Here is a 19056-nt window from a genome sequence, read left to right as displayed (position 1 = left end):
AAATCAGACACATCCCTGAGACCCACCCTGCTCTTCAACTAGGAGACAGAGCCAACACCACTGATTGTTTGTTTGGGCTGTTGCACAGTAAGGGACAAAGTAGTGAAGTTGTGTGAATTTCCCTTGTCTAATGCCAATTGGAAAATACTGACCACAATTCCTCTTTCACAATCAGCATTTTAAAAATATTTCCAGGCTAATTACTTTCTCACAGTCCAGCATCTTGTGTAAGCGATTGTCAATTCTTGAAGGTCACGTGGGTCAGAATGAGTCAACATAGGATGTATCATCCCAAAGTGAGAAATTGCTCATAGCTGCATATTTGGAAACAATCCCAGTTGAATTGAGACCAGGTGTGTGATCAGATTGTACAATACAGCCAGAGAGAGGAGGCGTCAGGGTCACCAGAAGCTGCTAACCAGATGATGTCACTGTATGAAACTAATAAGAGTTTTTGGGGTGCTCGCAGTCTCTGAAAATAAGGACTACTAGAGGTAGGTTGGAGCTGGAATGTTCTAACTCAGTCTGGATCTGAACTTCAGGGACATTGGGTTTCAGTGGATTGGCCCACTTCTTGCAGGCTGTTCAGAAATGTATGGAGATGTTCTGGAAAAAGACCAGTGCCCCAGTGGAGAAACCAGTTCTCTTTGTTTACGTAACATTTAAAGAGGAAAACCATCTTTGTGTAGTTCGTCAAGAAGTACCAGTGTATCTTCTGCATGGGGATTCCTGTTAGCCAGGGCAGGATTCTTCATAAACAACCAAGGGATGGGCTGTGCAGCCAACTCATTATACTGTTCCTTGAGACAGAAGCAAATCATATCCTGGTTAAAGTTTATTATGGACTGCAGCAGGAGTACCGTTCAGGTAAGTGTATGGACTCCATGACTAACTCACAAGGGTATGACTCCTGAGTGATGCTGTTTGAGGGCTGATATGTGTATTTCAAAGTATATTTCTTAGGTGCTACACAGACAGCTTATACTACAGTGTGCATGGGAAAGCTCCTTGGATGGTCCTCTCCCCTAGTACATCAACACAGCAGGGGACAGGAGTCAGCTCTCAGAGCACAATTTATCGATCTGTTCACAACTTCCACTCCATAAGATTTTGCAGCACTGTTTATACATGAGTGTCCCACAGACCATACAATATCAATGCCCAGCTCTAATCTCCATAGCAAACTAGGAAAACCATTCACTAATTCTCTGCAGAAATCAGAGTTCAGGTCTTTATTGGCACAACCCCAGCAAGTGTGAATTGCTGCTCACCTGGCACAACTGTTTCCCTCCATGTCCTTCTTAACCACACGCTAATATTTAATGCCACTTAACATCACCATCTAACAGCCAGTGATATTCATTGCATCTAATATTTATCTAGATATTCTGGTTATCCAATTCACACTTCTATCTAAACTTGGAGAAGAGCTGTCAAGAGAATTGAAGGACTCTTATTTTGGTACAGATCACCAGGGCCTGAACTGAGGGAAAGCCAGGAGGAAAGGATGCCCTGTCAAAATTTAAATATCTAATCTACTGTAACTTCATTTTAAAACCAGACCACCTTTCCTCCTAGTTGGAGCCCTGATGGTATGATAAAGTGAGTGTGGGGAGGAAGGATAGATATAGCAGGCTTCCCATCAAGGATAGTTAGATTCTGTTTAAACAACAGTAGATGAAAAAAGGATCTTCTTATTTTTCGTCCTCTTGTAAACTATTCAGATTCAGACAGATCTAGATACTCTTGCTTATTACCCGTATGGATGTCATTAACACCTCATGAGCTTACGCTGCTGATTTGTAAGGGGACCAGATACAGCACTATGAAAACTTAGCTTGTATCATGTCATAAATCAAACTGAGCCCTCATGGAAAAATCAAGACAAAAATTACTTTCCAAGCCATCTATTTGCCTTAGCATGTGGGGAATGTAGAGGAAAGAAATGTAATGTGGCCTAAGGCATATTTTACTGCTTAGATTTACATGCTGCCAAAGTGTGTTTTTTTTTTTTTGTTTTTTTTTTGAGGGGGTAAAGGAGGGAGGGAAGATTGTCACGTTTCTGGGTGGTTATTCCAGTACAGAGATAGTATATAATAGCTGTCAGGGCAAAGAGAGCTTAAGTCAAATCCCACTGGAAACAATGGAAAGTCTGCCATTGACCGTACAGGGCTTTGGAATGAGTCCCTGGTGTGGTGGATAGGTATCATTTTTCCTAAACTTAGATCAAAATTAATGGAAAATGAAGTGACATGAGGCACAACTTTCACCTCCTGCTAGTCCAGGAGGAGTTTGAGTGGAACCCTCAACCAGGACCAAATGATTTATACGAGAAGGAGCAAACCTTGAATATTCTGTTAAAACTTCACTCTTGAGCCCTTCATTCCACAGGTTGGTTCAACTGGCACAACAAAGTGATTTATGGTGAAGGCTTTGGCTTTTCCTCCCCTCGCAAGCTCTCACTGTAGTTTACATTATGGACCAGAATAGTAACAAATATTTGAAACTGCAACTATTTGTAGGAGTTTCTCCTTCTTCAAACATGATCTGAATCTCACATTGCATGGAGGGGAGCCAGGAGAGAATGCCGCACTAAATGAAGTGGTGCTCGGAGGGTGCTAAATAAATGTAATTTTTCATATCCTGTTAGCTTTTCATATATTATTACTATCAGTTGAAAACCCCTCCACATGGCTGTATTTCTTATAACTCATTCTTTTCTCAAAACAGTGCAATCGAGTAAGGGTTGAAGGTTCTTTTCCCCACAGTTACAAAAGAAGGCATAACATATGGAGTGGGTCACTGTCATCTATAATGCTAAGTGTATAATACAGATCACAACCAACCAACTAGAGTAAGAGGAAGTCTGACCCACATTTATAACAGTATTTACAGGACAGAAGTTTCTTTGAATCACTGGGAGCAAAAGCCACTTCCAAGGGATAAGAATGTTATTTTGTTGGGGGGAGGGATAGGGGGGAGGAACCCACTACTTTTTAACCCTTTGTTAAACCAATCATTCCAAACAAGAAGAAGAGCATTGATTAGTTCCCCTGATTTCTTCCCTGAGAAGATTTATCACAACATAGTTTTAAATGGAGAACATTTATGATAATATTATGCAGGAGAGTTCTGGCTGTTTTTTGTACTCTCAGCATTGGTTTAACAAGTCATTAATGAGAGGGACTAATAATACCTGAGGCATGACCAAGGTTAGTTATGATAGCTTACCAGTATCTTTACATTGCACTGAGTATAGGGAAATAACACTATGAACCATTCTTTGACAGGGTGAGAAATGTATTAGGTCTGATTTTCTTCCTTCATCCTTCTTCAGTATAACCTAAACTATCAAACATGCTCAGTCCCATGATCACAGGATCAAGAACATTTTACATTTACTATCTATGTGGCCCTTAATCCCAAGTCACTTTACCAACAACTGTCTATTTATCCAACACCGTCTTTGGAGTGGCATCCTCATACTTTTAGGGTGCACAACAGAGCAGGTTGGACATTTTTGGTCAAACATACTATGAGAAAACCCACATTGCTGTAAGAGTTTCCATGGGATTAGAAATAGGCTCAGGAGAGAGATCTGGAATTTGAAAACCGCACTGAGGAGTGTTTCGAGGCAGGTTCATAATTCTGCCCCCTCTCTAAATGTCTATGGAGACCACACATGACTTGGGTTTGAAGGTCACATCTGAAAGATCCAGATATAATAAACTTAAGATGCTTCTCTTGACCGCTTACTTAGTAAGAGAGGGGAGACCGTAATGTCCAACATATAATGTTCTATTAAAGGTCATATTGTGTTAGGAATTAGCTCTCAAATGACTGTCTACCCTCCTTCTACTTCAGTGACTCATGATGGGAAGCTGGACAGGATAGATTTAGAGAAGTACATGAGTAATTTAAGCTTCGGTAATTTAGAGGAGAGAATTTGGAAAAGAAGAGCCCAGTGTATGTATTTATTTACGCAGGGCCTATCCCAGTCTATGCACCATAAAAGTGACATGAAGCCATGGTGAAAACACGTTCCAACAAGAGTCCCCCAATCCAGCCAACACACCCTATTCATCTCCAACAGAGACCTTAGGCTAAAAAATTCCAGGCTTCATTAGAACAAGGAGGGAGCCCATTCCAAAGTTAAAGACCCATTACTAAAGTCTCCTGCCACCAGCACCCTGCCATCCAAAGAGATCAGAAGGGAAATTTTCCCGGTACATACATAGTAAAGAAAAACTTAAGTTTTTTCTTTGCTGATGGGTCCCTATGACAGATACTGCTACTCACTGTATTTGCTCTATTTCCAGGGAAGGGAAAGCTTGCTCTGTCCACACAGCCCCCTTTTTATATTCCCAAACTGTAGGTCTAGTTACAAAGAAGAGATAGAATTTTGCTGAAGACTTCATTCCTTCTCTGTTTGTCACCTTTGTAAACCAAACAGATTTGACACGTACAATAGGAAAACAAGAGGGGAAAGAGAAAAGGTCAGTCATAGGTGAAAAACACTGTGACACCATTCAGAGAACCCAGTCCGTAATTTAAGTGGCCAAGTTAAACAATACATACTAAGAGCTGCACAAGCCTTCAGATTCCAATGTGCATGTCTATAAACTCCTTGTGGGGAAGGTACATCTACTCCCAATTGTCTTGTTTAACTTGGACAGCAAACCTGACGTAGCACAGTTGAAGTTTAATATGTTCCTGGACTAGATAACAGCTGGTTGTGCACCTATAACTTACAAGTTATGCACTTACAAGATATAAAGGGGTGACAAACCCTTTATGAGAAATAATGGATACAGGCCCTCTGATTCCATTAGGAGATTTCCAAACATGATGACACCTTATTTGTTCTACATGCCAGTGTTTCCTGTTTATTAGTTCTGGGTGGTATCACACTCTCAGTTTTTAAGCCAAAATTTAAATGGAAGTTTGTCTTAAAAATCAAAGGGAGTTATAGCCCTAGGTCATTGTCTTATGCCCAGAGATAGTGATATTGTTTAAAGAAATATATACCAAAGATATTTTAATGGCCCTTTTTTCTGCCAGTGCCATATAGAGTAAAGGAAAAAATTCTTCAAAAGGGTTTATATTGACTTCATTTCTTGTAACCTTTCCATGCTTTCTAGATATTTTCCATGGGGGTCTTGGTTTCTCATCTGGAAGCAGGACCTGATCCAAAGCCCCACTCAGCAGCGGCTCCAGGCACCAGCACTCCAAGCATGAGCCTCTGGTGGCAAGCCATGGGGGGCGCCCTGTCGGTTGCTGTGAGGGCAGCAGTCAGGCTGCCTTTGGCAGCATGCCTGCAGGAGGTCCACCAGTCATGCGGATTCGGCGGCAATTCAGTGGCGGGTACACCAAAGCCGAGGGACTGGCGAACCTCCTGCAGGCAAGCTGCCGAATCCGCAGGACCGAGGACCTCCCGCAGGCGCGTCACCGAAGTCATGTCTGCCATGCTTGGGGGCGGCAAAAAAGCTAGAGCCGCCCCTGCCCTCACTAATGTAGTCTTCAATTGACTTTGGGTCAGGGCCCATACGGAGCTCTTCCAGAATTCTTGGCAATAATAATGGGCCTAATCCTGCAGGTCATACCTAGGCAAAGCACCTGTTTACTCTAATGGAAGGATTTCTGAATCAATTTAGCACTGTGATTTTCAAAGGAACCTAAGGGAATTAGCTGCTGGGCCCTTAACTTCTTAAGGTTTTATTGAAAATCCCAGCCTAAACTGATATACTCTTTGTTTTCCCAAAGGAACCCACATCGGCGGGACATCACGACTTACATCTATAATGCCCTCCCCCCCCACACAAATCCACCCCAAACTCAACATGCAAGTCAGCCCAAACCAATAACTTTCACTTCATTTTGATGCAAAACAATAAAATCAGAGTCAATGAGTTTGGCTTAGAAGGCTAACAAGCTTTTCAAGTAAAAGTAGATGGCATTTCTAGCATATAATGGATTCCAAATCCAGCTATGTTTCACTGACGTTGGAGTTTTGTTGTGAATATCTTACACAGCTCTTTTCATTAATTATTGAGGTAGCATAATTTCCATAATCCCAATCAATAGATGTGTGCAGTCACTGAAGGATTAACATCAGTGGAGCAGCCCTATTGTGTGCATGGGTGCATGCTGTATCTTTTACAAACACAGCAACACTAAAGAGGTGAGCCTCATGCAGTGAGCATCCTAGGAAGTGCTCCTTTCTTTAATACCCCAAACCACTGGAACCTAAAACTGGCCATACTGGGTTAGACAAAGACTCATCTGGCTCAGTATCCTGGGTCCAGCAGGGCCCATACTAGAGCTTCAGGGGGAGTGTACAAAACAAGGCAATTATGGCAATTATCTTCTACTCCAGGTTTCTGGTAGTCAGAGGTTTAGGATCATCCTGATAATGGGGTTGTGTCCCTGATCTTCTTGGCTAATAGCCACTGATGGACCTATCCTCCATGAGCTTATCTATTATGCTTTTGGTCATCATAACATGCCATGGCAAAGAGTTGTTTGTTGTGCATTGTGTGAAATCTTAGGGTGCAATCAGATGGAAAAGGAATGTTTGGGATGACAACCAAGCTCATTGTCACATATGAAGTGTTGAGAGATTTGTTTATGGTCAGAGAAGTATCTGTAGTCATAGGGAAGGAGTGTGCCTATTAAACACTATCATGATTGGAGTAGCCAAGTAGAGCTGCTCTGGGAAGGGCTAATCCCCATGGTCTGTCTCGGTAATGGGCAGAAACAGAAGCCTATATCTGAACATTGCTAATCTTTGGGGTGAGCAGGCTATCTAAAACCCCACCCAGATCTGAACTTGAACTTCAGGCCTATGATTATTGTGAAGCAAAACTGATGATTTGGGGGACCTTCCTATGCACAACTGATGAACTCAGTTTGATATTATGAATTCTCCACCTCACTCCACCTCTCAATGTGCAGTAAATCAGCCATTGGCTGATACTGACCCTGTCACTTAATAAGTTTCCTGTCTGGAAGAAGCTACAGAACAAACAAATGAAGTCATTAACATTAAGAACTGTCCTCTGAAAGGACAGTGGGTGTGCTAAAGAAGATGCCTGAGCTGGAAGAATCCAGTTGTTCCAGGTGGTCTGCACAGAAGAGAGTTGGAGGAGTGGAGAAATCTCCAGAAGGGGAACAAACAAACCAGGTGTTAGGACTGGTGTTTAAAAACTCAGATGATGAGAGACTCTGCTTCCTGAGAAAGAGAAGACCATTTGACAGCTGCACCAGCCAAAGCTGAAAGAAGATGGTCAGAAAAGAGACTATATGCTCCAGGGGAGAAGCCTTGAGCTGGAGGAGCAAAGTCTGGGGGTGGGGGGGGGGTGGGGCGCGGGTGTTAAAACCTTGAAAGGACACTGGCCTAAATCCCAAAGAACATTCAAGAGTGGAAAGGAAACTGAGATAGGGAATGGTGTGCAGGTGTTTATTGTTTTGCCTACATCCGTATCTCTCTTGTGCTGTCTTAAGTAAAGAGTGAATGTTTTATAAATCCTTCTGCAAAGTCTGTGCCCTATTTGGCCTCAGCTATCACATATCCCAGAAGGGTTAAACTATAAGCTAGAGTACTTAAAGGGATGGACCCCTTAGATGGCTGTGTTTAAGTTACTAGGGAGTCTTGGGGCTTGGGCAGCTTGACTATGGTCCAGCTTCCAAAGAGGGGCACCGATCAGAGAATCTGTAACTAGGGAGTGAGCCTAGGAGCCAAAGATAGAGAATGCCTAGAGCCTACACAGATCAAAGGGGAGCTGAAAGCACACAAATCCCGTGTTGGGATCCAATCACATCAGCCTGATGAGTGTCCAGCAGGAGGAGCTAAATCAAGGCCATGACAAAAACTATGAATGTTCTCACTTAACAGAGTTTTGTGTAACCTCTGGGAACAACTACACTGTCTCCTGTGGAATGACCCTTCTATATCCTTCCATTGACATCCAAGAAAGGAGAATGGTACTTATAAGAAATCTCACAAGTAGTAAGTGGGATAAATACCATGTAAATCTCTTCTCTTTCTCTGCAGAGGTTAACAAAAGCCGTTTATGTCAGTAACGGACAGTTCTACCAACAACCCACAAAGCTTCTTAAAGAAAAATATTTATAAAGCCAATTTAAGTAACTAGAACATTTATTACTGTCATGGTCAATAGAGCTTGTATTTATTTTATGAACAGAATGTTTTATTTAACGGCAGAACTAGTCTAGCATCTCCCACCAGTGGAAATAATAAAGATTATTTCATATGAGAGTAATTGCAGCTGTTGAGCAACAGGCTACCTATGTCCTGAAGAGAGGGATAGAAGTTCTTTTCATCAGAACTAGAAATAATCAGCTCTTTCTAGAGTGTGGAACCATCTATTTTAATTCTGGTTAAGTACTTTTGAGGCTCAATAAGTCGAATGTCATCCCGGTGTAACTTCACAGCCCATTGTCTGCCTGTGAATTTGTTCTAGGACCTGTTGGCTTTTCCTGGATGGTATTTAAACATAAACAACAATTTGAAAGTCTCAGCAAGATCAGTTCTTGTTTCATCAATGTTCAGTGGGGAAAGCTACATTGTGCAACATTTGTGCTGCTACATCTTCTGTCTCAACAGGGTCTGCTCTGTCCAAGAAGGGCTTCACCCAGGAGGCAAAGCTAGCGGTTTGTACCACAGTTCCCACCTTGAGGCCTACTGGAAGTGTGCACCTTTAAATTACAGTCAAGTCTCCATAGGAGTCCCTGTGGTCAGAAATCTGCTGAACTCAGTTGACTGCTGTGGCCATTTTGTACAGTGAGATTCACAGGTGCTGTGTGCCCACTGTGACCCAGCCCTCCAGTTGATTTTGGAACTGCTGGGGACCTTATGGGGTGGTCTGCCAGGACAGGACCCTGTGTAATAGAAAGCCCATCAGGAGGTAATAGGTTCCCATTCAGTAGGCCTTTTCATTTGAATAAAAAAAAGTCTTCTACTGACATGTGACATGTTCTGGGCAAACTTCTCCCTCCCAAGAGGCTGTGGGGCACTGGGGAGAGGAAGAGATGCATTGCTTGAGGGGAATGACCTGCAGGTATACAGCATCCAGTGGCACTCATGAGAAGCATGCTGGGAAGTGGCTCTTGCTACACTCTATTCAGTTCTTCTGACGAAGATGGGCTGTGGTCTAACCCAAATATACCTTCTGGGCTAGTCACCCTGATCCACTCTGTCGCCCTTTTGAGCACCAAGCAATCCAAGAATGGCTATCCCTCAGGCAGGAGGAGGGAATGCATGGCTTGCCACCCCTCCCACCTATCTCTGCCTGAGGGAGTGAGGAGTGAAATTACACATAGACAGAAAAAGCAGGAAAGTCACATTCCCTAGCAATTCCATATAGTGGCAGTGAAGGCACGGATGAGCACAAATCTACCTGAAAACAAGGGGTATGTACATGACATAGCTCAGCTATGCCTCCACTGCCATCACCTTTAGCATCGCAGCTACACTGCTACTTGTACTTGTGCTAACTCGATGAGAGCTAGCACGTGTATGTGTATGCGAATCACACCCCTTGCTCTGTAGCCTCAGTCTTAGTCAAGGGAAAGGAAGTCAGAGTGCCCTCTCCCACACCTCCCTCTAGCAGGAATCCCCAAATTGAAAGGTTAACATGGCCCTGAGTTTAAAATCCAGGATCATCCACAAAACTGTTAAGTCAGAAGAAGATATTGTTATGATCATCAAATCTGACCTCGGGTACAAAGCGGACAAAGATCAGTGCTAGAACTGGGAAATCATGAGTCCAGCTTGCCGTCGGCATGCAGCAGGGATAACATGCTTTCGTAAGTAAAACAGTCAGAAGTGCCAGAATACACACTGGACAAAACAGAGTAAGAAGGTGCCAGTTTTGCAGTCACTTCTCAGACCTTAGCCCCACCATTCTAGCAATATGGATGCATGGATAACAATGCTCATTTGGACCTGTTGATATACAGTGTAAGAACTTGGATTGTAAATGATTTTTACACTTTATCTGTTACTTTTAATATCCAATAAAGACTTCTTGTGAAGAATGTGAAGGTCTGATGTACCATGTGCCAGCAATGCCCCTCTGCCATGTACATTGGCCAAACCAGACAGTCTCTATGCAAAACAATAAATGGACACAAATCTGACATCAGGACTCATAACATTCAAAAACCAGCAGGAGAACACTTCAGCCTCTCTGGTCACTCAATAACAGACCTAAAAGTGGCAGTTCTTCAACAAAAAAAACCCTTCAAAAATGGACTCCAATGTGAAACTGCAGAACTGGAATTAATTTGCAAACTGGACATCATCAGATTAGGCCTGAATAAAGACTGGGAGTGGTTGGGTCATTACAAAACCTAAATCTATTTTCCCCAATACTAATTTCCCCTTACTGTTACTCATACCTTCTTGTCAATCATCTGAAATCGACTACTCTCATTACCACTTCAAACATCATCTTTCCTTCCTTGATATCCTGCTGTTAAGTGAATTGTGTCATTAAACTAACCTCACACTTGGTAAGGCATCTCCCATCCTTTCATGTATTTATACCTGCTCCTGTATTTTCCACTTCATGTATCTGATGAAGTGGGTTCTAGCCCATGAAAGTTTATGCCCAAATAAATTTGTTAGTCTCTAAGGTGCCTCTTTTATATATAATCTCCAGGATTACAGAGGCTGTAGCGTATCCCCTCTCATTAGGTCTACTGTTGTAGTAGCATTCCATCAATTCCAGGTTCTCTTGTCTCATCCATGAATGGTTTGTTCCAGTAGCCCACTTATCGTCAGATGTCCTGGTTCCTCAACATCTGGCGCGGACCTAGTTAATCCAGGCGACGTCCGAGCCGGCATGACTCTCCTAGATCATGTCACTCATATTTGAGGTAGGCAGGTGAAGCGTTAGGGGGTCTTTTGCCCAAGGACCCCTACTGGAAAGTTGGGTACCAACCAGGATTTGAACCCCAGTCTCTTGTATCAAAGGGTGGTCTCCCGTATCAAAGAGTGGCACGCTTAACCACTACGCTATCCAGTCACATATATATATATACATATATTCCAGTTACGCCTTAAATTAACCTCAACAGCATCATTTATTGTTATTCTTTATCTTCCATGGCACACAAGCTTAATGTCTGGGAGAGGCTTTTCCCCCCTATATGGAGATGCTTTCGCAATCAGGTACATATTTGAATGGTTGCCAGTGTGGAATTTGCAATCGCCATGTGGTCTAATAAATATATGAGAGGAATTCTGCTGTGTCTGCAAACTGTAGCGATGGCTTTCTTGTACTGTAACAGCATGAGGGGAGGGCTGTGAACATCACAATGCAATCTGAATCCAGAGCATCTACATCCAGATACGGAGGGGAAGAATTCTGATAACTCAGCTCACAAAAACCCTCCTTACATGTTACCTTTCTAAATATATATCTTTGGGAAATTTCCTGTCTTGGGTTGGATGCCCATTTAGAAAATGCCTGTATCTCCCATGCTCCTCACATAACTAACACAACAGAGGAGAATGGACCCCAAGTCTTAACATGGGTTGCATATGCTGAAGCTTCAGTGCTAACCATCCAAAAATATTATAGTACCCTGGCTACCCTAGCCTAAGATTACGTATTTGTGATCTCCAGGCCCTCTCTGAAATCAGCTAGATCAGCAGACTGATTTGCACAATAGGTCAGATGCACAATGTTTTGCCTATGAGCTGTTTGTCACCTATTCACTTTGACTATTTGCAGTATGTGATTGGTCACCTAAGTCACATGCTGTTTCAACAAACCAACTGGCAAATTTAAAATTTGTAAATAGAAAAATGAAAATGCGCCATGTTATTTGCTCTTGGTCATCTGCACAGTCCCTAGTGTACATTCAGGAATACCTTTGCTTGTGTAGCAATACATGTGCACTAATGAGTAGGAATGGCTATTTACCAACCAACCAACCACCTTGTCACATGAGCAACATTTAAGAGGACATGAACATACAGCTGTCAGCTGTTTGGCATTTGATAGAGTGTTTATGAGCACTGTTTTTGCAGGACTCAGCCAGCTCTTTTTCAAAACATTTGTGTATACTTTGAAACAAAACATGAAGGCGGAAAAAGCCCAGGGATAGAATTTCAGGGACTTATCTTGGATTATAGTAAATACATTTTGGAAGCTGATTTAGCTGTAGTGTGGTGGTCACTCTTAAAAGCATCTCAAGCACCTTGGCTTGATAGATACCAATTAAACTTATTACAAGGAATAGGTACAGTAACTCCTCACTTAATGTCCTCTCACTTAAAGTTGTTTTGATCTTACGTCCCTGCTCAGTTACAAAACCTGCTCCATTTAAAGTTGTGCAATGCTTCACTATAACGTTGTTTGGCTACCTGCTTTGTCCACAGCTGGCATCCCCCTTACCAGCTCCTCTACATCCCCCCCACAGCACCTCCAGCCTGCCGGCAGACCCTGCAGATCAGTGCCTTCCCCCTCCTCCCCCCACCTCCTGCCCGCGGCAATCAGCTGGCTTGTGGCGTTTGGGGTGGGGGAAGGAGCAAGAACTTGACGTGCAGACTCCTCCTCCCTCCCCTACGCTGCAAACCAGCTGATTGCCACGGGCAGGAGGCAGGGAAAGGAGGAGGGAGGGGAAGCCTGCGCGCTGAGTTCTCACTCCTGCTCCTTTCCCCTTCCTCCTGCCCCCTGATCGTTGCAAGCCAGCTGAGTGCTGCATGCAGGAGGCAGGGGGGGAGGGAGAAGCGAGGATGTGGCATGCGGAGTAAAGGGGGAGGAGAGGGAGAAGAAGAGGCAGGTTAAGTGTGGGGACTTAAAGTCGCATTTTTCAGGAAAATAACTACAATATTAAATGAGGACTTACTGTAGGAGATACTGCAAATGCTGAGGTATGGTTAATTATCTACAGCAAAATTGGAAAATTTAAGGCAACATGCAGAGGGGACCAGAGTCCCTGATCTAAACAGACCTTGACATTGGGAAACTTTGCTACAGGAAGCTCTGCATCTAGAATTAAGTGTTTACAGTGCAGTATAAGCATTCTGCACAGCTGCTCAATCCATTATATGTTTCTTGCTTATAATTCTTTAAGAAGAGTTCTGCTCTCAGAAAGTAAAATCTGGCTTTTTTTCTTTATGAGTAGATGTAAATGTCAGGATTTTGGTCCTGTCCAAGAAGGAAAGCAACCTTTCTCTGAGCAGTGCAATGGTTTTGTATGTGAAAGGGTTGAGAATTTCCCATTTTTGGCCAAAAAAACCCCCATAGGAATATTTTTTCACGTGAGAAATGTAAGAGGATTTTTCACATGATTCCACAAGGGAACTGAGTATAGAGGTCAGGCAGTAAGGTAGGATTCCTGCAAGGTGTAGGATCAGGCAGGCTTTCAATGAGAGTTTGACCATAAGCCTGTTTCTGAGAGGTGCTTGGCGCTTAAACACTCCCTGTCATTATTTTCTAAGGGTACATCTACACCATAAATGAAAGTGTGACTGCAGTGCTGGCAGACATACTCATGCTAGTTTTGATCTAGCTAGCACAGCTAACAATACCAGTGAAGATGTGGTGGCATGGGCAAGCAACCCAAATACATTCCCAGAGTCCCTAGTGGGGTTGTACTGGGGTGGATAGCCCACACCACCACATTCTCACTAGTGCTGTTATTCTCGCCAGTGAGATTAAACCTCAAGCAGGTATGCCTACCTGCACTAGAATCACACCTCCTTGTACCCTTACTTATATCCAGTCATCTAACTCTAACAGAGCAACACTGTTATACTGTGAAGATATAGTTGTGTAGCACAGTGGTGCTTCCATTGTATGTAGAATGAACAGATACTTATGTCAGTATTTGCAGGACATGCAACCAAAGGATAATGGACCAAATCTTCAGCTGATGGGAACTGATATAACGCCACTGGCTTCAGAGCTCCTAAATTCAGCTCTGGATATGAACTTTTAATGGCTGGTTCCAAACAACCTCCAACTATGTGTAAGGATAAGGGCTCGCTGCAAAGTCCAGATTTGTCATTTCTGACCTTTCCCACAGGTTTTGATCCAGGCTTTTAATTCAGCTCCCTATCTATAACTGAAGGTTATAATAGCTCTCCTAATATTGGGTTTGTGATGTTGTGAGAAATAAGCCCAATGAGAGTTCCACTTTGCCTTATTAATCTTCTGATCCTTTATTGCATGTTTCATTCATTTACCTGAATGCTACTCTTACTGATGCAATTCCCAGACTTCAGGAATTAAAAGTAGCCATGTTTGACTTATTACTAATTTTAATCAAGCTTTCTAGGTCATTTACTCTGGCTGCCCTCACACTTGTACTGTCTGGACTGCACTTGAGAGAGTCAATGCAGGTCCACAGAAACTGACTAGAAGAGATGAAATTTGTGACTCAGAACCCTAACAAGGGACTAAAACTGGAGGCTCTTATTCAGTTCTCACACAAATCAACATCCATTGCAGTCAAGGCAGAGTCAAAGCTGAGTAAGGGGGATTTTTTTTGCCCCATGCAATTAGAAATTGGGCCAATTGCCATAAAAACAACCCAACCTCAACACTGCCTTATAATGCTGGATTGATTGTGAAAAATATTGCCATGTCCCATTCCTAGATTTTACAGTCGGAGAGAGCTCTGGGGAGGATTAGCGTCATATCATCTGGGTTTACATACAATTTCTACTTCAAACCTGACAACTTTGAAGTCAAAGTTCTGGGAGAAACTTGCCCTATTTGTCTACCTGATATAATTTACATCCTCTAAACAAGCATGCATGTTTTTATTGCTATAGAATGTCAGGTTGGTAACCCAAAAGTCAGGCTGCCTTTCTTAAAAAGAAAGCTTTCTAAGAACAGCAGCGTTCTTTGAAGAGGCATTATATAGAGTACATTTTATATTACTATGTGACTCCCACTCCTTGTTTAGAGTGTCAGAATTCAACATGTCTCTGCATTATCAAGTAATCATTTAGAGGCTGTATCATGCCTATATTCTTTTGAGCATTACAACAAATTCATCCAAAGCAGGAAGTCTAAAGAAAAACTGAGCTCCACATACAAAAAAGATATCAATTCCCTTTTTTTGGTTTGGTTGAGATTTGTTTCAGGGCTTGTCCTTGCAGCTGTTCATGGTCACAAGCTTTGATGGTTATTTGTGTGCACAGAAAATAGTATGTAAGACATTTTGCAATATAGCATTTGACAGAATTCCAGATTATGCAACTACTCTTATTACATACTTGTCTAACACTAATAAGCGCTGAAGGTCTATGTCATGTATAGAGATTAGTTCATCAGAGATTATAGAACCACAGCACAATTGATTCCAATCAGTTTCTTGGTGCTTGGGAAACTCCTCATTGTGAATTAATGTTCAGGTTTCCTGACAATTATGACTATAAGCGTTTGATTGCCAATGCCTCCAAAATCGGTAAAGTGCCTTCAAAACTTCAGCAAAAGGACAAGCAGTATAAATATGCAGAGGCAGAAATTCAGGTAGAATACTTGAGACTCTGCAAATTGGTGCCCATACGGAATATCAGTCTGAGACAGGGGTCGGCAACCTTTCAGAAGTGGTGTGCCAGGTCTTCATTTATTCACCCTAATTTAAGTTTTGCATGTCAGTAATACATTTTAACATTTTTAAAAGGTCTCTTTCTATAAGTCTATAACATATAAATAAACTATTGTTGTATGTAAAGTAAATAAGGTTTTTAAAATGTTTAAGAAACTTCATTTAAAATTAAATTAAAATGCAGAGCTCCCCCTAGACTGGTGGCCAGGACCCGGATAGTGTGAGTGCCAGTGAAAATCAGCTGATGTGCTGCCTTTGGCACGCATGCCATAGGTTGCCTACCCCTGGTCTAAGACATCTACTCTGTTACATAGATGAAAAAGCAACAGCCAGGGCTATAGAGCCATACCCCCCTAACCTTCTAAAATGACATATCAGTGCAACACATAATCTAAAGTGCCTCTTCCATTGGAATAGGGGCACATACATTTTCATTTTCTGCCACTTCCATCGCTCATTTTGCATCAGTTTGAATGAGTATCACCTGTGACTGACCTGATAAGCGTTTTTCTCTCGCGCTCTTCCAGAACACATCCCATGCTTTGTTGGTTGAGTTCTTGATATGCTCACTGAAGGATCTCCTCAAACGAGATTTCTCTGGATACGCCATCTTGGCTATCAAATCCACTGAGGCAGTTTTAGCCCATTAAGATCCAACAGCCTGAAAAAAAATATCACAGCAAACAGAACTCAATTCTCCCAGCTTTCTCTTAGACTGGTCAGGAAAAGTTACTCTCTAGGAAAAGTCTGCACGTAATTTGTTAACACCCCTCTCGGAATGAAAAAGAGAGAGAGAGCCCTCCTTCCAAACAGTCTGAGGTCAGGCAGTGCTGTAAAGGAAACAGCAGCCCACTTGGGTCCCCCGTGCCTCAGAGCAAAATGCAGTTCTGCATCTCAGCAGCCACATTTTATAAACAGACTTGATCATCTGCCACGCAAAGAAATAAACAACAAGTTAGGCAACAAGGCGTCACTTGGAACAGGAATGAAATGTTAGACAATGCACTGTACCTTCAGTTTCCAGCTTCTTTGCATTAACTGTATGGGGAACAACTTCCTCATTTCCAGGTTCCTTCTGTTGTTGCTTTTTATATTATATGTGCATAGTAGTGCTCGTGCCTGCAGTTTTCTTCGCTATGTTGCAATTGTTTATTTAGGAAGCATTTCTTTTTAACTATTTGAAACAAAGAGTCCAGCCTCTCCAATTTCATAATGGAAAGTTTCTCCTCTAGTATCAGCTCAAACTCACTGAGGGCCTGATTAAAAGATTCCCATGGACTTCAAAGGACTTTGGATCAGTCCCTAAAGTTCTGATTAATGAATTACCCATATTACCTACTTACCCCCCAAGAGCAACACTGCTTCTCACACAACTATTATCCAAAGGTACTTAATGGCCTCCATTATCTAGTATCTAAGATACTTATTGCTCCTCTGAGGTGTGGTAGCAGCTGTCCAGCGCCTTGCAGGTAGGCTTTCCAGCAGACAGCAACTGTCTCTGCTGTTGCCCAAGGATTGACTTTGCTGCTACTTTCACAGCTCCCTCAACCCACAACCTTGCATAACAAAACTAACACCCATAAGATCTTTCAAAGACTGAATATTTTCTAAGGAAAAAAACATGAAGTCTATGTAACAGCGCCCCCTGCTATGACAGCAGTGCCTGAGTTCCTCACCATAGGTAGGGAAGTGCTATTTATGCCCATTTTACAGATGGGGAATGAAGGAACAGTGAGACTAGATGGCTTGTCCATGATCATACAGGAAGACTGTGGAAGAGCAGGAAATTGAATCTGGGTCAAGTTCCCGTCTAGAATCCTAACCACTGGACCAGATGGACCCTTCTTCAGATTGCCAAAAAAGAAAGACTCAGACCTGGAGACTAAACTAGTAAAAAGGAGTCCCTCCAGGTCAGGGTTGAAGTGATGAGGAAACTTGCCCTGTCACTGACTATACTATACTTTTTCTGGAGTTAATCTGCCTTCAGTGCTGTATGCATCTCAGTTTCCATGTCAATCAGCACTTTTCACAAGCAATTAACCTGGTAATATAAAAGTGATCAAATCGGTTCTCAGTGAGACCAGAACAACCCCAGCTGTGATTAGTGTTGCTGAGCAGAATCTGGTCAAATTTTAATTTTATACTGACGTAGCTAGATAGAATATATCCTGGACAAGTTTTATTGGCATGCATTTGGGATGGCTTATTACTCATGAATGGTGATGTTGCTCATGAGTTAAGTTGCTCATCCAAGAAGAGAACAACAAAACTTTCACATCTCACCCCAGCGACACATACGTTGCATGTCGATATGTTACAGAAATACACCCCTAAAATTGCTTGGAGGCTCTGTTTTAATTGGTAACTGTTTCCTGTATCCATTCCTATCAAGAGTTTAACTGTATGGAGTTCAGCGGGAGCCATAAAACCTTTGAAAAGTACCTAAGATACATCTAACCCTGAAATCACAAGAATGTTCCTTATAGTTGTATCACTCGTCTAGAAAAAGCTGTTTCTAGCCCAGGTCCTGCCTATCCTGGGCTCTGGACAGGGATAATTTCCAGGAGGAGAGTGGAAGAGGAAGCATGTCTGCTGAGGTCTTGTTTGAACCATTTGAGCCTGCCCAAGGGTTTAGAACAGGGATTCTCAAACTGGGGGTCGGGACCGCTCGGGGGTTGCAAGGTTATGACCTGGGGGGGTCACGAGCAGTCAGCCTCCACCCCAAACCTTGCTTCACCTCCAGCATTTATAATAGTGTTAAATATAAAAAAAAGTTTTTAATTTATAAGGGGAGTCTCACACAGAGGTTTGCCGTGGGAAAGGAGTCACCACTACAAAAGTTTGAGAACCACTGGTTTAGAACAATAGAACAGATCTCAGGGATGATAGACAGCATTTTACACCCAATGATGCATGTGCAGTTGCACAGACGGGCATTATTAAACACATCCATCACATACCTGTGTAGATTATCTCCACACAAATAGCCTTTTATAAACCTGCTTTGGAAGTAATAGAGGCATATGCATGTGCTACGTTAAGCTGTGCATTTTGAAACATGTACTTCAGATGGGCATCAGTATATTAGCCTTATATCAGAAGCAGCACTATTCAAAGGGCATATCCCAAGCTCTAAATGAGTGTTGAAGAAGCAGCTTGGGAATAAACCTTGCTGCAAAAGGTAAGTATTTAATGGGGAAGTGATATGAGGTAGAACTTAACTAGTCTTCACCATACATTTTCTATGTTTATGTTAAAAACCCACTGTTTCTATTCCGCAGGAGGTACAGCTTTACCTATAAATTGAGTACCACCAGAGTTTGAAAATTGAGGGCCTCCGCTGGTGATTCTGTTGGAAAACAGCATGTATCAGAATTTGTAGGGGCCGCAAGCATAAAGCCAACTGAACATAAAGAGAATGTGACTGTATATGCTAGACCTATTAAGTTAGAAAATTCA

At 42.4% G+C, this 19056-nt stretch overlaps 1 protein-coding gene across 1 annotated transcript in view; it reads right to left on the bottom strand.

The window, feature by feature from the left end:
• Positions 1 to 16546, bottom strand: part of LOC116822661 (rho GTPase-activating protein 7-like) — a 148069-nt gene extending 131523 nt beyond the window's left edge. The window contains exon 1 of the mRNA XM_032776679.2: positions 16093 to 16546. Within this exon, the coding sequence (XP_032632570.1) occupies positions 16093 to 16207 (115 nt within the window). The 5' untranslated portion in view covers positions 16208 to 16546. The remainder of the gene's footprint in view (positions 1 to 16092) is intronic.
• Between the last annotated feature and the right edge of the window lie 2510 nt (positions 16547 to 19056).

This window comes from Chelonoidis abingdonii, chromosome 7 (assembly GCF_003597395.2).
Source record: "Chelonoidis abingdonii isolate Lonesome George chromosome 7, CheloAbing_2.0, whole genome shotgun sequence".
In the NCBI taxonomy this organism is placed as follows: Eukaryota; Metazoa; Chordata; order Testudines; family Testudinidae; genus Chelonoidis; species Chelonoidis abingdonii.
Note: the sequence above shows the minus strand (reverse complement) of the source record. Positions and strands in the feature narration are given on the sequence as shown.